Source organism: Neophocaena asiaeorientalis, unplaced genomic scaffold, assembly GCF_003031525.2.
Source record: "Neophocaena asiaeorientalis asiaeorientalis breed wild unplaced genomic scaffold, Neophocaena_asiaeorientalis_V1.1 scaffold451, whole genome shotgun sequence".
Lineage (NCBI taxonomy): Eukaryota > Metazoa > Chordata > Mammalia > Artiodactyla > Phocoenidae > Neophocaena > Neophocaena asiaeorientalis.
Genome location: NW_020171819.1, coordinates 901,324 through 920,141, shown reverse-complemented (window position 1 = coordinate 920,141; position 18,818 = coordinate 901,324). Strand labels below are relative to the sequence as shown.

General features: G+C 33.2%; 1 protein-coding gene across 3 annotated transcripts in view; it reads right to left on the bottom strand.

Moving 5' to 3' along the window:
- Positions 1–18,818, bottom strand: part of GRIK2 (glutamate ionotropic receptor kainate type subunit 2) — a 626,810-nt gene that overhangs the window by 103,968 nt on the left and 504,024 nt on the right. For 2 of the 3 annotated variants that reach the window (XM_024739236.1, XM_024739246.1), the window contains exons 12-13: positions 6,944–7,062; positions 3,060–3,277 (exon numbers count right to left, since the gene is read on the bottom strand). The exons of the other annotated variant lie outside the window; for it this stretch is intronic. In XM_024739236.1, the coding sequence (XP_024595004.1) occupies positions 3,060–3,277; positions 6,944–7,062 (337 nt within the window). The remainder of the gene's footprint in view (positions 1–3,059; positions 3,278–6,943; positions 7,063–18,818) is intronic. 3 annotated transcript variants of the gene reach the window in all.

Here is an 18,818-nt window from a genome sequence, read left to right as displayed (position 1 = left end):
GGTGACATTTATAGAGTGTTCAGCCCTGGGGTGAGATTTCAGTTCTGCTGCACCAAGTTCCCAGATTCTGAGAATGTTTTGACCCTACTTTATTGTTTTTCAATAAAATCCTTGGGCCCTCAGCAATTTTATTATCTAAATATAATTAAGAACATATTGGTGATGTCACATAGCTTTCTATTGTACTGAAGAAGGACCATCGGCTCGATTTTGAGTTATTTTGCCAGTCATGGCTTTACATTTATCCCTGGAGAGAATTTGTGTGGAGTGTAATGGATATAGAAGAAAAGAAGAATGAACTCTTCCTGAAGACAATATACATGTAAGGTCAATGAACAAAGTCAAGTATGTTCTTTGGAAGAGGAATTATTCAATGTTGTAGAATGGCGGTGTAACTCTGTGTTTTGCAATACTGAAGACTCACCCCCTTTAAAGCCAGGTATCTTGAGCCAGCTCTTGCTTGTAGTAACACAACTTTAACATTCTTTAAAATAATTTTCTGGAACTGAGCTGTTTCAGAATAATGAGTTAACAGCAGATCTTGTTCAATTAGTAAAAACAGGACGGAAATTCCTTTAGAAATCAATGCCTTAAGGGTGCTTCCTAGAGTGTTTGTATGCATTGCTGTTAATTAAGAAATAAAAGAATGGTATCAGATGTAAATCGACTATACACAATAGTCTTTGGATTCATTGTAGAATTTCAAAATGACCATGCAATTGCTTCAATTACAGATTGCTAGGGATTTTTTTTTTTTAATTTCATACCAACGGCTGGTGTAAGTAGATAGTTTAACAAGCCAAAATATGAGGTTGAAATTAGTATCATTTAGGGCTACACTAAAATAACTAAAGAAAAATCAACATTTATTGTATCCTTTTAAATTCTAATGCGTTTTCAAATTTCAACAGTAATAATTCAGCATGTGATAAAGTTATCAACATAATTGTCAACTTAGTGATTATCACTGTGTGGTTTTTATTGTGACAATTGTACATTCCCAAAGGCTTCAATTTTACAGAAAGAAAGTGTGCTGTTGGAAACAAAAAGTTGTTTCATGTCACTTTTCTCTGGGTGCTAGAGGCACCCGTGTGTATGAGAAAGAAAAAAAAGAGATGAGAGTAAGAAGAAAAGTGAACAGCAAAGAAGAGTGAAGTTAGGCAAAATGACACTGCAAGAGAGCAACTGAACTAAACAAAAAATGAATTAGCAAAACAGAAGTTTGAAAGACAAAGAAGGGAGAAAATAAGCTTAAAGACAGGGAAAAGGAGAAAAATTTTAAACATTGATTTTCCAGAGGTATACCTTGCTCATAGTATATAAGAGCTTTGAAACTTAAGATATTTGAGCCTTCTAGAAAATAAAAGTAAAATTTAAACTCTGAAGTATTTGTGAAACAGAAATAATTACTTCTGGTATCAAATCACTTGCATTAGTATTTTATATGTATTATTGTACAAAGTCAACTTCAAAATTCCCTTGAATATTGTAACAATTTAAATGCATTACATATTCACTCCCAGCAAAGTTAAAGACACCGATGATGTACACTTAGAATTTTCAACAGCTGGTTTCTTTTTTATTTAAAAAAAAGTGTTTTATGAGAAAAACAATCTATTAATATTAAATATTCAATTGGGGAAAATTGATCAATTGCAATTAATATAGACAAATAGCACCATACTGATCATAATGCTTTGTTCATATTTGATTATTCAATAAATTTGATTAGATGATAATAATTTTCCAGTTGAATAAAAAATATGCATCCAATCTTTAACCTAGGCATAAAAAATATTCTCTTTGAAAGTAATTAAATTTTAAGAATTATATAGATTTGACTAAACAATCAATCTATCTCATTCTTTGGGTATTTGGTGTACTCCAGAACCCTAAAAGAAGCCGATTTAATTTGGTAAGAATTTTTACAAAGAAAGTTGCATAATTATTTGGCAAAGTTAAGTAAAACCCAGTTATATGATCCTAGGTCTAGTCTTCCCTATCTCCAACTAAACTATAACCTTCTTAAAAGTGAGAATTCGATATTATTTGCTCTAGCATACCCAACATGTAGTACAATTTCTGGTACTCAGTAGGCACTTACTGAATGTTGAAAGAATTTGTTTTATAACTTGAGTCGGTTATTTTTTTAAAAGAAAAGACATCTACCACTTCTACTACCCACTTGAACTGCCAATTGCATTCCTGTGAACAGTGAAGGAAAATACCAAGGCTTAAAACTTTGCCCAAACTACAAACAACATAAAAATACTTAGTAAAATAGAAAAGAAATTATGAAGTGATACTGATTCCCTAAAATGGAATCTCCTCATTGGGTCTACTCCGGCCCAGTGAGATCAGCAGAAGCAAGGAGAAGATCTGAATAATAAAGAGGAGGGCAAGATACTCTATATGCTTGGAACTTGGTGCAAGCACACCTTCCATTTAAATGTTCCACAGGCTGTCCCACTGCAAACCATTGCAAGTTCAATGGGGTAGCCCATTTTGAGATTCTGTGCCTTCCAGAATATTAGATGGATGAATGTCCAGAGAATAGGAACTGGTTCTGCTTGTTTCTACCAGTCCTTATTTTCCTTCTTTTTCTACGGGCTCTGAACAAGTTGACCTTGTCTCATCATAACAGAAAGAAATGTCTGTATGGAAAACATTCTTACATGTAATCATTCTATCCTTCTGGAATACCCACGCCTTGTAGAGTCTGACTCGACTCTGCTATTCAATTTTCAGTAAATTTATTTATTTACATTCAAAGATAAAACCTTGTTGGGGAAAAATAATTTTACTTTTTTACAGATTCTCCTCCAAACAAAAATGGAATACTTATAAAGCAACAACTCCTTGTCATTTGCAAGTATTAAAATGTTTTGCCTTGATGGTCGTATATTTAGTTGTATACCTCTCCACCACCTGAGGAATATGCTATTGATTGTTCTGCACAAATAACAATGTTGCTATACTCTTAAATTCATTAATAGAAAAAGGTTTGTTGGCATTCTATCATGTTAATACATAAATTTTGGATAACCAGTAGGACTTACCTTGAAAAAAGTCATGGTTGCACCATCCTCTACCGTTCCATACTCTATCTTGGTTTGCTTAGCTAAATCATCAGCAGAGTCAATAGGGGATTCCATGCGCTCCACTGTCAGAAAGGCTGCTAAGTTAGCAGTATACGAAGAAATGATGATAAGTGTGAAAAACCACCAAATGCCTCCCACTATCCTGGTGGACAGCGCTTTGGGCATGAGCTCAGAACCTAACAGAGATTGGGGGAAAAAGGTGAAACGAATACAGAGAATTTGATCAGCAGTCAGGTACTTTTGGTCATAGTGGCAGAATGGAATCACTGTGTAATAAAAGCTTAAATCACAGATTTATATATATCTGTAGTAAGCAAGGAACAGCCATTGGGAGAGCAGAGGCTAATTTCAGATAATACGTAGTCTCTTAGGACATCTGAGTTTACATATAGTGACAGGAGACTCAAGTTCTACCTGAGACAGTGCAAAATAAGAATTACACATTAATGACTGGGTAACCTTTATAAAAATAGCATTAGAAGGGAGAAATCTCCCTCTCTCTCTCACTCTAGTTTATAAACCACTTTTATAGATTTTCATATCTTGTTAGTTATGTGGCTTTTAGAAGAAATGACTTAATGTACATTCCAATCCATTTCTTAACAAGCTTTATTTATGTAAAGTTTCACTTTTCATGCACATGAAGCCCAAAATTCTTGTCTATACTGCCATTTAAAAAAGTAATGTTGTAGGAAAATAATTTTAATTATCCACATTTCTTGAGCTGTGGGGTTTTAGTCCAGTTTTTATTTTAAAATAGGTAGTAAATTATTTTCTTATGCATAAACAAATGTCTCCTATCACTATAGTTAGCCTCAATGAGGAAAACCAGAATAAGAATAGTTAAATTGCCATAAATTTATTTTTACACACATATAAAAATTTCATAATTATATTACAAAACATGGCTGGAGTTGCCTGCTCATGGTATTAATAAGAGAATGAGATCTGATAATTATATTTTGCTTTTGAGTATTATTAATTTTAATTAATTTAGGTTATAAAATAAAATTCTAACAATTTTTAAATTGAGTCCTTTGGTTTTACCACATGATTTGCAGTCTTAATACTGAAATGAACACATATCAGCATGTGTAACTTTTTTATTAAAAAAGTATACTAAATTTATGGATATATATATTACTATTCACTTTTAATCATTTTGAACCTACAGTCAAGAAAGCATTGGCTACAAATTAATTTTAATAGGGTTTGAGTAAATGGAATGAAGCAAAGATGGACTCCATTTGCTGTTTTGTTTAACATATTTTTAAATATAATAACGGATGCAGTAAGGTAACGCATCTTTAGAAGGAATGAAAAATACAACAAATTATTCATGTTAACATTGAAAAGAAGTGGTATCATGACTTGGCTCTATCAAAACAGCCCATCTTATACTGCAGTTCATCTCACCCTTCCAATTTCAAACAAACAAACAAACAAACAACATTTTAAAAAGCAGACAGACTTGGACATGACAGCCAACTCCAGCTCCAGACTCTGCCTACCACTCTGTAAGGAAAAAAAACAGAAAAGTACCTTTCTGACGTAGTTGCTCCTAGGCCCTGTCAGACACACACTCGGACACCAAAACACTAAAATATTCAATATTCCCAAGATGATCAGCAGCTATGGCTGCCCAGTCTATTTTTTTTTTTTTTTTAACAACACCACCAATAAAGTCAAACAAGACTGGGAAAGAAAAAAAACAGTGGAGACATTCGACAAAAATGGCCCAATTACCACAAGTTCATATCTTACCCAAGGACTTAAACGAGTACCTCCTAGGCTTGTGAATCAGAGCCTGGTTAGGGGCTGACTGTCATGTACTCAAGGTAACGTCATGTCCAGCACTATATCCCACTAATTCCTGGGGAGCTGGGCATCAGCCAGAATAGTATGGGTTCCTCTTTCATGTATCCACCAGCAGTGAAGTAGTTATGTGGCAAAGCAAATGTATATTTGAATTTTTCATTGTTCAGATTGTCATCATTTTCAGAGATATCAGATATAGTCTTATTTCTAATTGCTAGATTGTATAGATATCAAGTTCATCTCACCAGTATACATATTCAAAAGTCTCCAAATATTTTATAAAATGTAAGTAAAAAAGAATATTTTATTTTCCAAAGTGGTAGGAAAAATCATTTTAAAATCTTTATTATGGTCAGATCTTTATTATGAGAATAATTTGTTCCAGGCTATTAAGGTTAATTATTAGCCGGTGACTAGCAATTTGCCTGGGGGAACGGCATAACCCAGTGCTACTTATAAAAGATGCTTGTCTCATGATAGATTTTTATTCACTTCTAAAATTTTAAAAGAACTCCAATAGTATCTTCCAACTGTAAATAAATCTAAGGAAAAAAAAAAAAACAACAAAAAAAACTGGACCCAAAGTGTAGGAAAGGGCAAATACAACTACTGATTATTCATTTTATTTAGAAAGAGATGCCACAAAATTAGATTAGTTCATGTAAGAGTTCTCTGAATTTTCAAGTTTTAGGTTTAAATACCTATAAAACTATATATATGGATGCTTACATTTTTAAAAGGAAAAATTATCTCAACTCAGTAGGATTGCTTGTAAAATGTATTTGTTAAATTGATTTTTTTCCTTTTAACATGTAATTATTTATTTTCACTTTAGGAAGTAGTTTATAAATGAAACAGTAATGAACTAATGGATTTATGCATAATATTAAACATGCAAAAGCAAAGTACCTTTTTTATAAACATTTTATAACTTAACAATAAATTTTCTCTTCCTCAGGTCTGTAATGCAATTACTAAATGAATTTCTTCGAAGTGGATAATAAATACACCTCTAAAATTTAAGGTAAACCTTTATGGTAGGTGTGGTAACTCTTACAAAGAAATATGTTTTTTTTTCCTTAATCCGGTCATTGTTAGTTGTTCAAATTTTGGGCATTTTGCTTTATTTACTACATTTTAAAACTTAAAAATATTACATTTTTAAATGCATAAAATAGTCTTTGGTCTTGGCTAATTAAATCGTTTATATTGAGTAGTAGGTCTGACATTAATTTATTGAACTTTTATATAAATATTAAAAGATTAATAAAAGAAATTACAGCAGCAAAAATAAAACTAAATTCAGCTTGGGAGAACTGAGACTAAAATAATGAATTCATAGTTATATATATACCATTAAGACATATTGCATGTATTATGTCATTTTCTGAGAAATGTAGTTTTTACTTTTACCGTTAATATTATAAATTTTAAATAATTGTGAAAGAGTATTTTTGCATGCACTTCTGAGCATGCAATACTTTATATTCTTATATACTATCAGATGCAGCTAATATTTTACTTGAAAAGGTAACTCTAAATGGTTAAATATTTTATTTTTGCAAATTTATATGCAGTAGATTTGCTAATCATGCAATACAAAGGCATCTAGTCATCAAGAATTGATATGAAAGGGAATTTTTTTACATCAAAATGAGACAGGAAACAGGAGCAATACACTGTATTCTTGTCTCAAGGAGATGCAATCTTAATAGTACTTTAAATCCAGCTTCTAGCTAATGGATCAGGTTAGCTGGGTTATCTATGAGATAATGTATCTACTGTGGGTTAAGAAAAAGTTAGATGAGTATACTGTATGTACAATTGCAAAAGCTAATTATTTTCTCAGAATCTCTCTTGGATGGGATTTGAGAACGCCTAAATGCATTAGGTAGATGGAGAAGCTGGATTATGGTTACATGCAGAGAGGCACCCATGCAAGCGACTTGTGCCAGCGAGAACTGTCACACCCAGCAAAGAGTGGGACATGGTGCCCAAGGGAAATAGCAGGCTGAATCGTATACCTTGCTGCATGAGAGCTCCAACTCCAAACCAGAAACTATTTAGCAAGGTAAAATTGTTTTCCACCACGTCTGAGTCAGGGTTGCAAGGGTGTGGGTTATACCACTCATAGGGACTAAACCTGTGGTAATTGACAGAAGAAAAGAATATGTTTAAATGGCAGTGAGAAGACATTCTATCCAACACTTTTGCTGCAAAAGAAACAGAAAGACAGGTAAGATTAAGTAGAAACCAGAAATAAGCATTTTTATAGTACAATTTCATATGCATGACAGCAAGTTGTAGGTTTTAATGATCCCTGTCCTTATCAGCTAATTACCATGCTAAGATAATAAACAGCATTTCTTTACCTTATATGACTTATGAGAGGAAAATCTGTATTTCGGTAAACCAAGAACATTTTATAAGATATAGGCTTTTCACATGCAGGATGAAAAAAATTTGTTTTAAAGACTAGAAAATCATTAAAAAAGAAAACAAACTTAGATATGAAATAAACATTTTTCAAACTGTGGAAAAATTGTTAAAGACAGAAGAAATGATACAAAATCACCCCAAGAATTTTTTGTGATATAACAGAAACTGCCAAAGTGACAGAGATTAAATGATCAGTGAATAATTATACCTCTAAGGAAACAGTACGACGGATTTATATCGTTATGTGTAACAAACTCACATCTAAATAGAAAACCGAATCAGAATCAACTGCATTCTGATACATGCTTCTGACATCATTATAGGTTTCAGAGGGAATGGTGATATGCAGGCTATCAAAGCAATGTTAGAAGCAGGAATGCATATGGAGACTGATTGGTTTCCACTTACTATTTGGTTTCAAATCTACAATTAATTTGAATCACTGCTTTAAGACAAAGAAAAACCAATCTAATTTTTGAGGCCAGTTATAGATGGTTTTAGAAATATTAATAACATCTCTCAAATAATTCAAACTGAGGACATTTTAAATTGTCAAATGTACACACAAATTAATTTATTCTAATTATAATCCAGATATATGTTTCAATTAATGGTACTATCAAAAAATATCACTGCCATAATTAAAAATGCTTAGTCTAATTACTAAACTAACAAAATATTTTCCCTAATATCTCAAATTTTAAAGCCACTCTTTTATAAGCCAAATTAATGTGTGTCCCCTTTATGAAAGCATTAAAAAATCTTGCATTCAATCAAAGTTATTTGAATAATGTATCTGTCACTTCAGAAAGCCCAATTTTCTTCACAATAATCTGACATATTAAAATTCTGAAGATCAAACAAACCATTTTCATCTTTCTACTGCAATTTTTAGAATACCCTTGTTTTAATACCCTACCCTTGACAAACAAAGGAATGTTTTGTTTGGTTCTCTAAGTTAAACTGACACACTGAACAGAAAGGTTGATTGGATAGTAATTAAACATTCTGATCTGATTTGTTATGTCTGACTGAAGTAGAACTAGCTTTGGTTTTAGACATTTCATTTTTATTTAAATCCTTTATTACTTTTAAGCTTATGCAAATAGTTATATACATTTTTAAAAGTATTTCAAAGTATTAGAATGTTGGTCATCAATCTTTACCCAAGACTGTCTTTAAAAATATTACCATTTTCAATTAACTATCTAAACAATTCGCTGATCATCAGAAGCAATGTGATCTAGTGGTCAGATCACAGGCTCTGCAGCTGGACCATGCAGCTCCATGCCCTTGGACAAGTTATATAAACCCTGTTTTTAAACAATAAATATTTTAAAATGTGACTTTGCCTATAGTTATATATTCAGACTCCTATTTCGATTCCTTGATAATTAAACTGTTCTTTTCAGACTTTTGAGAGTATATTAGCTATAAACACAAAGCTGGTCTGTAAGAGCTGGAATTAGTTTTTGTACATCATAAATCCTAGAAACATAACTACAGATATTGAGAAGGTATAATTTGGCTGATCAAGATCACTCATTTTCACATAGAATTCCATGAGCCTTTGAGTTTTACACAGGTGCTTCAAGGGATTCCATGAAATGAGGGGAGGGAGATGTAGTGATAGGGGTTGGGGAGGTGGAAGTATAAATATTCAGGATTCTGCCCTCCTTTTCCATATATGTATGTATTTATACATGTAAATATAAAAATATACATTTCTTTTTTTTACCTCTGAGAAGGTAGGAAAGGCAGGAAGGAATGAAGGAAAAAAGGAAGGAAGGGAGGAAGGAAGGAAGGAAAGAGGAAGGGAGGAAAGAAGGAATGGGAAAATGGAGGGAAATAAGGAGGAAGAATCTGGAAACACTGGCACTGCTTTCAAGAGACTAATATCTACTGCAGTGAGGGAGTCCTGTATAACTTAACTGAACAAAAGGAAAAAATGCATGGCAAACTAATACTGAAATTCAAATTATGTACACCTTTCACATTCTCCACCTTGTCTGCTTTTTCCTTAGAGAAGATTTCCAGTGTACCCAAAAGAGGCAGAACTAGCCAACAAACATGCTATCTAACTTGAATTTGCAATTGGCTCTTCAGTGACACTCTGAAAGCTTTTCTTCTGTCTCCATTTGATTCACTAACATCCTCCTAATCGTGGTAATGTGAGTTACTGCCATCCCGCACTCACCCCACACACATACTGCACTGGCCCTGCACTGCTTTGCCCTTTGTCTGTTTTATCTCCCTCACGTTTAAGTCAACACAGCTCTGATTCTAGTTTCATTCTCTGGTTTTTTCTAAACGGAATCACCTCTCCCCTCTAAGATTAACTGCTATGTTAACTCTACCCTTTCTATTTCCAACAGATCTTGCTTCAGTATCTATCCCTTCCTTCCAATTCTTCAGATTTACCACTTTCAAAAATTCTATTGGTCTCCATGTTTTTTCTGCCCATAAAAAAATATTTCAGTCATTTCAAATCTATATATTTCACCCTAATCACTCTCTAGACCTTAAGAGAATTTCCAATGGCCTGACAGTAGACCTTTTGATATTAATATGTCCAATACGAACTCAATCTTTCTTCCTAATGCTGCTCTTTTATTATCTTCTCCATCTCTGTCAATAGCATCACCCGCTGGCATTCCCTAACAACAACTGCAAAGGTCCTGCCCCTAGTCCTTGGTTCACTTATCCTGAACATTTTAGAGTCAACTTCAGTTCTTTGAATTCCTTTTCTCCACAACACTGACCTCCAAATCAGTTGTCAATTTATATCAGTTTACCTACAGAAAAACTCTTTCATTTCCTCCCCTCCTTCCCTGTTTATTTCCATTGGCATTAATGCCAGTTCAGGTTGTCATATCCTGTAGCAGTAGTCTCCCAGCTGGTCTTTCCACTTTTTATTCCAAATTTATAAGCTCCAAATACTGCTTCTCAGTTTATTTTCATGTAGAATAATTTCCAAAATGATACAACTCTATTAAAAACAAATCTTCAATCATGTCTACAGGCTACATACAAACTTTTAAGCATGGGATTTGAGATCCTCTGCGTTGTGCTCCAAAATACCATTCCAGTATTATGTTCCACTGCTTTTTCTCCTACTCACCAGGCTCTGGCCACTTTTCCCCCAAATCCTATATTGATTCTTAGGCATTTCTTTGCTCATCTTGTCCTTTAACCTGTAATTCCCTACTCTCTACTCCTCTCCACTATTCAAATCCTACACCCACCCTTCAATTCCAACTGAATTCCAATGCTACCATCTAGTTGTAGTTTTCCTGATCTTTTCTTGGAGTAAATATCTAAGGTAGAGACCAGTCACTAACCCTCAGTATTCATTGTCTTGCCTGAGTTTTACTAGGAACATTGCTGCCCAGCTAATAAAACTATACTTTCCTTCTTCCCTTGAATGCAACTAAATTTGAACCTCTGCAATATGAACAGAAGTGATGTGTACAACTTCTGAGAATTCTCTTTAAGGATATTTGCCTTCTCTTTTCCTTCTCCATCTTTTAGGAAATGGTGATGACTACAGACTATTAGAAGCCCCATGTTGAGGATGACAGAGGTGCCCCACCATCCTTGGACTGCACTCCTGTAGACTGTGGAGTAAGGGGAATAAATGCTTTCTGATTCAAGGCACTGTATTTTTAGCTGTCTTTTTAGAGAAGCTTAACCAGTCAGTACTTGAATGACTCAGGTGCCCCTCTCTTTTTTACATATCTATAGCACTAAGAGCTTCAGGTCATACCTATGATAGCCCGGCTCCCTCATTATAAATGAATGCACCTATCTTCCCTCTTCTATTAATTGTAAATGAGTACATGCAAATACAGTTTCTGATTTATCATGTGTCTCCTACAAATATTCTAGCATGAGGCTTTAAACCTAGTGGGCATCTAACACATATTTGAGTTATTCTGATGCTCTTTTTGCCTCTCCTCTCGCTCTTTTTCAATTTCTGGCCAAGCGTCTAAAATGATAACCCTCCTATTTCTCTACACCTAATACCTTCCTTAACCCTAAGCTTCCATCTCTGTAAAAGTCTTTTTGAATCCATTGTCTTTTTTCCTTAAGACTATCACTTAACCATTTTGCAGCTTCTACTAAAATTCTTACTGAACACCAGCCCTTTGATAGCTTCTCTTTTAACTTCTGTGATATGTGCTCCTGATTATTTGCTCTCTGCCCCACTAACAGGAGATCCCTTTTGGCTAAATCTTGGCTCTCAGATCTTTCCTCCCTGTTTAATGACCTAACACACTCATGGCTTTAACTCCTCTGCTGATCATTAGAAAACCCTCTGAATTTATAGCCATATTTTCACTCAAAGTATTTCCGTTCATCTTTGTATATTCCTACTGAGGCAGCTCACCATTACCTCATACATAAAATTATTAAAACTAAACCCAACAACTTCTTCCATACTAGCTCTCCTTAACACTTTTTTCCATTCTAAAATGATATAGCACTCCTCTGAGTTCTTGAGACTTAAATCTTCTTTTAATCTCCTTCCTTAAATACAAACAAATGTGATATGCCTAAGCCATATCAAATTTTGTTTTGTAATGCCTCTTTGTTTTATCCCATCCATGCACTTTCATTTCAGTTCTGAATTGTGGATTGTAGAACTCAATTCTTACTTGCTTCCCGTTTTCTCTATTTTGCTTTGCAAACTATCTTCACACTAAGTTCTGTACCACGAACATGCCTTCTCTAGAACCGATCAATTCTATTAGCTACTGAATCAGGTTTAACATTCTATGCCTCTGAATTTCAATGTTCTATATAATATGACTCAATGTTTTTAACCTTATTCAAACTATTCTGTAGACCGGCCAATTGTCTCACTCTGTGTTTATGCTGTTCTTACTAAGTGAAAAATCCTTTTCCTTTCAGTTGGTTCCCCCACCTCATGTTTATTCTACTCCTTTCCGAAATTCCATAGTGCTTACTTTCCTCCCAAAACTTACCTTTTTCAAATCTCTGTATATTACCTATTGCCTTGTGCTCCACTATTGGCATTTCATATACTAATTTTGTATTCTCAAAATTTTATCATGCCCTTTAGATAGGCTTTTTATCTTTATAATTATCATTATTAATATATTTGTATGACTTTAGTGCCTAAAAATTACGTTAACAGAATGACTACAGGTATGAGGACTATAAAACTTGAGTTACAGCCACACGTATATTTTGTACTTGGTGACATACTGCTAAATCTCTGAGCTGAAGGTTTATTTCTAAAGAAGAAGAAAAAAACTAAGCATGAGAGACAATATACGCAAAGCATTTTGCAAACTATGCAGCGCTATACAAATGTTAGCTAAAAGCACATAATCTAAAGATTTCTTACTCTAGAGACATGTTCAACTGCTCACTACACTTAAAGGATATAATTTAATGATACGTTTAAATGACATACTTGGTCAGAATAGGTAATCCGGCAAGGTTAGTCAATATGGGTTAGCAGGTAGCCTGCTAGTGTGTTTGGCACTTACTTGAGAAGCAGAACATGGAAGTGGATGTTATAACTATCCCCAGCACAAAAGCAAATAGCCAGAAATGAGAGGATATTTCTAGAAATTAGATCTAAATGGACTGAAATTTACAAGGGTCACTCTATTTCTAGGAGATGAAGGGACTATTAGTTTAATTCAGGAATGTCCTAAGGAGAGCTAGCTATAAGAGCTCTCATACTTGTGCAGAAAGCAGATTAAAATCCAGGAAAGAAAGGGATGAAGCATGCATATTCTTTTGAAATTATGCTGTTTTGAAGACATCTCTGGTGGGAGCAGAGAAAATGTGGGAACTTCTAAAGTCTCTGAAAAGCAGAGTTGCCTTCTACTAAAAGAAGAGTTTAAAACAAGGCACCAAAGAACCAATTGAGTTACCCCAGATAAGACAAATTAAATAAAAACTATTAGAAATGAAATATAGAATTAATAACAATAATATCCTTTGCGTCATACTTGCCAATTATAAAAGCAAATGTAGCTATATTATCTCATTTTGAACTGCAACAAATGACCGGAGATAAGAACAATATTATTATTATTAAAATCTGAGATTTAGATAGATCAGGGATCTGCCCAAGATCACACAGAAGGCTAGAGAAAGATGTGCAAGCAAGTCCCTTCTAACTCATTTTGCAGTGTTCAATCGTTATCATACCCCATAAAAAAAGGAGAAGGGAATTCCTATGTTCTAATTCAGTTCCCTGTGACAGAAGAATATTATTTGTAGTTTCTCTACCCTCAAGTCAATGAGGAATTGCTTGATTTTCACTAGGGATAGAAAAAGACTTTGTTTCATCACTTTTTAGCACACTTATATCTTGTACTCTGTAAAGTCAATTCTTGCACATCGAGAGCATTCAAAAAGTAAGATTTGGTTAATGCCTTGATGTCACTGGAACACAAAAAATATTCCCAAATTTTTCAGCAAAAGATCACATTTTGATTAAAAAATGCATTAAATACCATCTGATTTCTATTCAGAAATATTGCAGAATGAGTGTCAGTTTTTAAATTTAACCACCATACCAAGCCTGATAATATAAATATTATAAATGTTAAAATTCAATAATATATGCATAGATATGAAATCCTTAAGGGATGTTCAAATTCACCTGAAGTTTAAACTATTTTTACAATATTATCTTTGCTCTGTATCTTGCCATCACCACCTGAATTCTAACTATTTTGCACATGGAATATAATATTGCTTCTCTAACACTGTCAGGAAAAGTTATCTCTTTGAATCCATGAAGAAATGCTAAAAGCAAGAGCCTCAGCAATTTTTGTGAACCATCACAGTATCTTTGAGATGAAATAAATCAAGTTGAAGGAATTTAATTCAACATATTGGATGATGAAAAAAACTTTCTAGGGTAGACTGCTTATTATTTTTCAAAATTATTTATTTTTAATTAACTTTGATTTCAGAAAATTGTCAAGTAACTTTAAAATATTTTTATGTGCCTATTAGAAACCATGATCAAAGATAATGCCATACAACCTTGGGAAATGCACCGTGTCAAAGATGGTACTGTCAGGTTCTCTTCCTAACACCTGTACAAAACACAGGGGTTCCTGACAAGAAACTTCTGTAGAAATGCCCTTGTCATCCTAAAGTGTAACCTGTCTGGTTATCTTTTATTGTTCTGAAAGTCTAATAAGTGGAGACAGTTTCCTCAAGTACTAAAAGCTTTACTCCATAGCAAACAAAACAGTGGTGTCTTAGCAGCAGGCTTCACCAACAATCAAAACCGATTCTGAGCAACTGCTTCATCTACTTATATTCGGCTAGTATCGTTTTACCTTTAGGTTTTTTGTTTGCTTGATTGTTTTTTACTTTCTGAATCTTTACTACCAAACAGACCACTTTCAGTGCATAATTTATTCTAAATACTATCCTTAGCCAGAAAATTTGTTTTGTGATCATTCCAAATAAACAGTTTATATAACCTAAGTAACACTTTCTTTTCAGAAATAAGGATGACTGATATTCTGTAGCAGTTGATACTATACATTTTATGTTGATAGTTACCAATAACATATATCCTGAAATAGTTCCTATTGGTCAGTAAATTAAATTTAAAATTTGTTTTACTTAAAAAAGTGATTGTGTGTGCTTTAGAATATGAGTTATACAAGCTCATACTGGAATTTTTTTTTTCACACACACACTGTATTTTATTTTTACAAGAGATAAATAAACTGACACCAAGCATTGTAAATGGATGACCACAACAAAAGAAACAATGATTGCAATTACCAAACACGAAACACACTCATACTATGTCATAATATTGACATTCAGTCCAGTAATCCTCCACTGTAACAGCTCCTTTACTTTGCAGTGAAAATTGATTTGTATATTTTTTGCCTGAGTCCTTGTGGGATTTTTTTTTTTTAAATCAAACAGAAAGTCACAAAAATTATAATCATCCTCATCGGTTCACTCAGTCCCATGTAATTAACTTTTTTTTCATCTTGATCTTTTGTTAGCACCTTTATGAATTCATCAGTTCCCATTAGAGTTCTGAAAATGCTTATTCATTCAGTTCAGTAGTATAGTCAGTTACCAGAAACCTGTACTTGTCAGTCTTTTCCATGAATTCCTTGAAGATGAAACCCTTTTATGGGAACATTTTTGCAAAAAATGTTTTTTTAATTGAGCATACATTAAGTACTTCAAGAATTGGTTTCTAAGGAAAAGACTTCCATAGCTATAATTAGTTTTAGTTATCTTCCAAATCATTAATGAGCAGGATATTAGTTAGGGCTGTATTGTGTTTTCTATGCTCAGATGTAAAAGGTTTCATAATGCAAAATGATGTGGTGAGGTTTTGAAATTGGATGGAGTTAAACTATGGTTAAGAAAGAAATGAAAGGAACAAAACATTTGCAAATCATTATTATATAAACTAGGAAATAATATGAGTGTGCAACTCAGAAAGATGATTTTTAACAAAATAAACACAATTGAACATAAATATATTTAGTTCAATTAAATATAGCTCAAGGATTAAGAATTACCTGTCGTTCATACACTCATGATCCTCTGTGCAGTCATTATTATCCGTGTAACTGTAAAACTAGCCCTGTGCTCTTTTATCGGTATAGTCCTTTGCTGACTTTGAATTAACTTGAACATCTATGTATCTGAATCTCACTTAAATCTCATCAGCTCTCCATCCTGTATTTCCAGCTGCCTACGAGAGAGTTCCACCTGGATGTATAGCCATACCTCAAACTCAGCACGACTAAAATCAAATTGGCCATCCTCCCCATACCAGACCAACCCAATGGCTATAGTCAACCAATTTTGCAAATAATCTAGGCATTTTCCAAAGATTGAGATGAGAATTCTTGAAGTCACCTGTCTTTCCTTCAGCGTCTGTATTCAGTATATCGCCAAGGTTTATTGTATTTTTCTTCAAAATAATTCTTGAATTTGCCCTTTCATTCCCATTTTGCAATCCCCTTATTACTATAATTTTAGCTTAGGCTTTTTTTACCTCTAATCCAACAAGTCTTCCTGTCTTTTGATTCTCCCAACACTATCTCTCTTGTCCATCCTACATATGACTACCAAGCAAATCTTCCTGGACTTTAATACTGTTAATTCTTTCATCAAAAACCTACAAGAAATCAATATTGCTTTCCAATCAACTCCAACTTTTTCTGCTCAATTTTCAAAGCTTTAGAAAGCTGAGTCATCTCACCATGTTTCCTGCTATACCCCAACAAAAATCTATTCAAATAAACCAATGAATATCTCATACATGGTATTCATATTAACATCTCCACATTTTTGTTAATGCTTTTCCTTACAGCTGAAATATTCCATTACAGTCCAGTAATTAGTATCCTACTTATATTTTAAAGCATAATTTACTTATTCGACAATAAGCCCTTTCACAGGAGAATATACACCATATTTATTTTAATCTCCTCCACCTGAAATGCTGTCTCCATTTTCCTCTACTTAATATAGTTTCCCTCATCTTTTAAAGTCTAATTCACTTATCTGGATAATATGCTCTTTAAAAGAAGGGAGCATATCATTTTAATTTTATATCTCCTAAAGCATTAGAATGATACTGGAAATAGAATAAGTGTTCAATAATACTGTTTTATTGAGTGAGTGTGTGTGTGTGTGTGTGTGTGTGTGTGTGTGTGTGCATTCATGTATATATGTAATCCTTTAGCACTTTGTTCAGTGTTACTTATGATGTGTGATTATCACCACTTTAAATTAGTCAGATTCTGAAGGATAAGGACTTCCATTGGGTTAGATTCAAGATGAAATAGAAGGTCAATGTAAAAACTTTAATTATCTAAAAATATTTAAAAATTAAAATGTTTAAACAAACAAATCTGTTGCAAATAATGATCACCTTTAAGTTTAAAGGATGTCTAGGTTAATCTTTAATTCAATATTTCCTAAAATAATACACTCTAAGTCAGCAGCAGATAAACTAAAGCTACCCAGATCGCTTTTATTACATTTACAGGAAGAGATACATTTTTTTCCCAAATTCTTTAAAACTTTAAAGAAAATTTTATGTATATTTATAGGTCTTTCCCTCATTCAATACAGCAGGTGCTTCTCTACTTCACATTACATTAAACTAGTAACTGAAATATTTATAAGATACTGCAACAGGGTGCAAAACTTTATGTATATTAACTCCTCAGAGAATCAGAAGTCATTATTCAACATCATCTCTGCAACTCTAGAAGTATGCTATAGATGATTTAAACAAAGTTTAAGAAAATCTTAAAAGTTAACTTGTCACTTTGCATCTAATTTTATCATTTCAATTTTATTATTCACAAATATTTTGCCCATCAAATATGGACAAATCCATGAAGGCTTTAAATTTAAAATATATTTCATATACATAACAATATATGTGTATAGACACTGTTGAACAAATAGAGAGATTAAGAAATAATTCTCAAGAAATGTTTTCCATTAGCATTCTTATCTGTAACCATCTCTGTCTCTTATCTTTCATCCTCAATTTCTTAATCTGTAGAGTGAGGAGGCTGCCCCTGGTCATCACTATAGCTTCTTTCAATATTAATAACCCTGAATTTCATTATTCTTTCAAATATATGTCCATTACTTTACTGACTACCTATTTGCACCATATTTATATGAGTAATTATTCAAACAGGACAAATAGGACACGTTTTAAATATATAAGTAAATCCTTGTAAAACTTTATAAAATAATGCAATTAAAGCACATCTCTTTCAACATGCATATTTAAATTATGATTTAAAAACATAGCTGTATAAATTTGCCCTTGGTAAGAACTTTGAAAACTCATTCTCAGAGCATAATTTAATGCCGATTTGTCATTTACTACTTCCTATTGTATTTTAGAGGACTAGAAAACTAGTTTAGCTTGCAAAAATTTTTATTGTGACCAAAGTATAGTCATTTTCCTTTGTTTACTTAGTGCATATATGGATACAGAAATATCTGCAGATATCAATAGATATGGAGATACATATTTATGAAATAAACAGAACTACAATAATGAAAGGTTTTTTAATCAAATAAACACAGATCGAGACTCTACTGATGAAATATAATAATTAATTAGGCCTAAACACTTGACCAATATGTAAAGAGACAAATGGTTTTGGGGCTGTGGAAGGAGCCCACATTGGTAGGAACAGGGAGGTTGTAGTTAAAGCACTTTGCTGTAGCTCCAGCCTCCTGATTGGCATTAATTATTCCTTCTACCTTCCTCTCTATCTTCCTTGTATGTTCAGTACCCCCAGGCTGGCTCTGATTTTTCCAGATATAGTTTATCCTCTCCTTTCTAGCTCATGTCTTCCTTGCTTACTATATCCCTGTCAGAAGACAAAACAGCCTTCACATTGAAATGGTAGCAACAAGAAAGCAAGAACACAA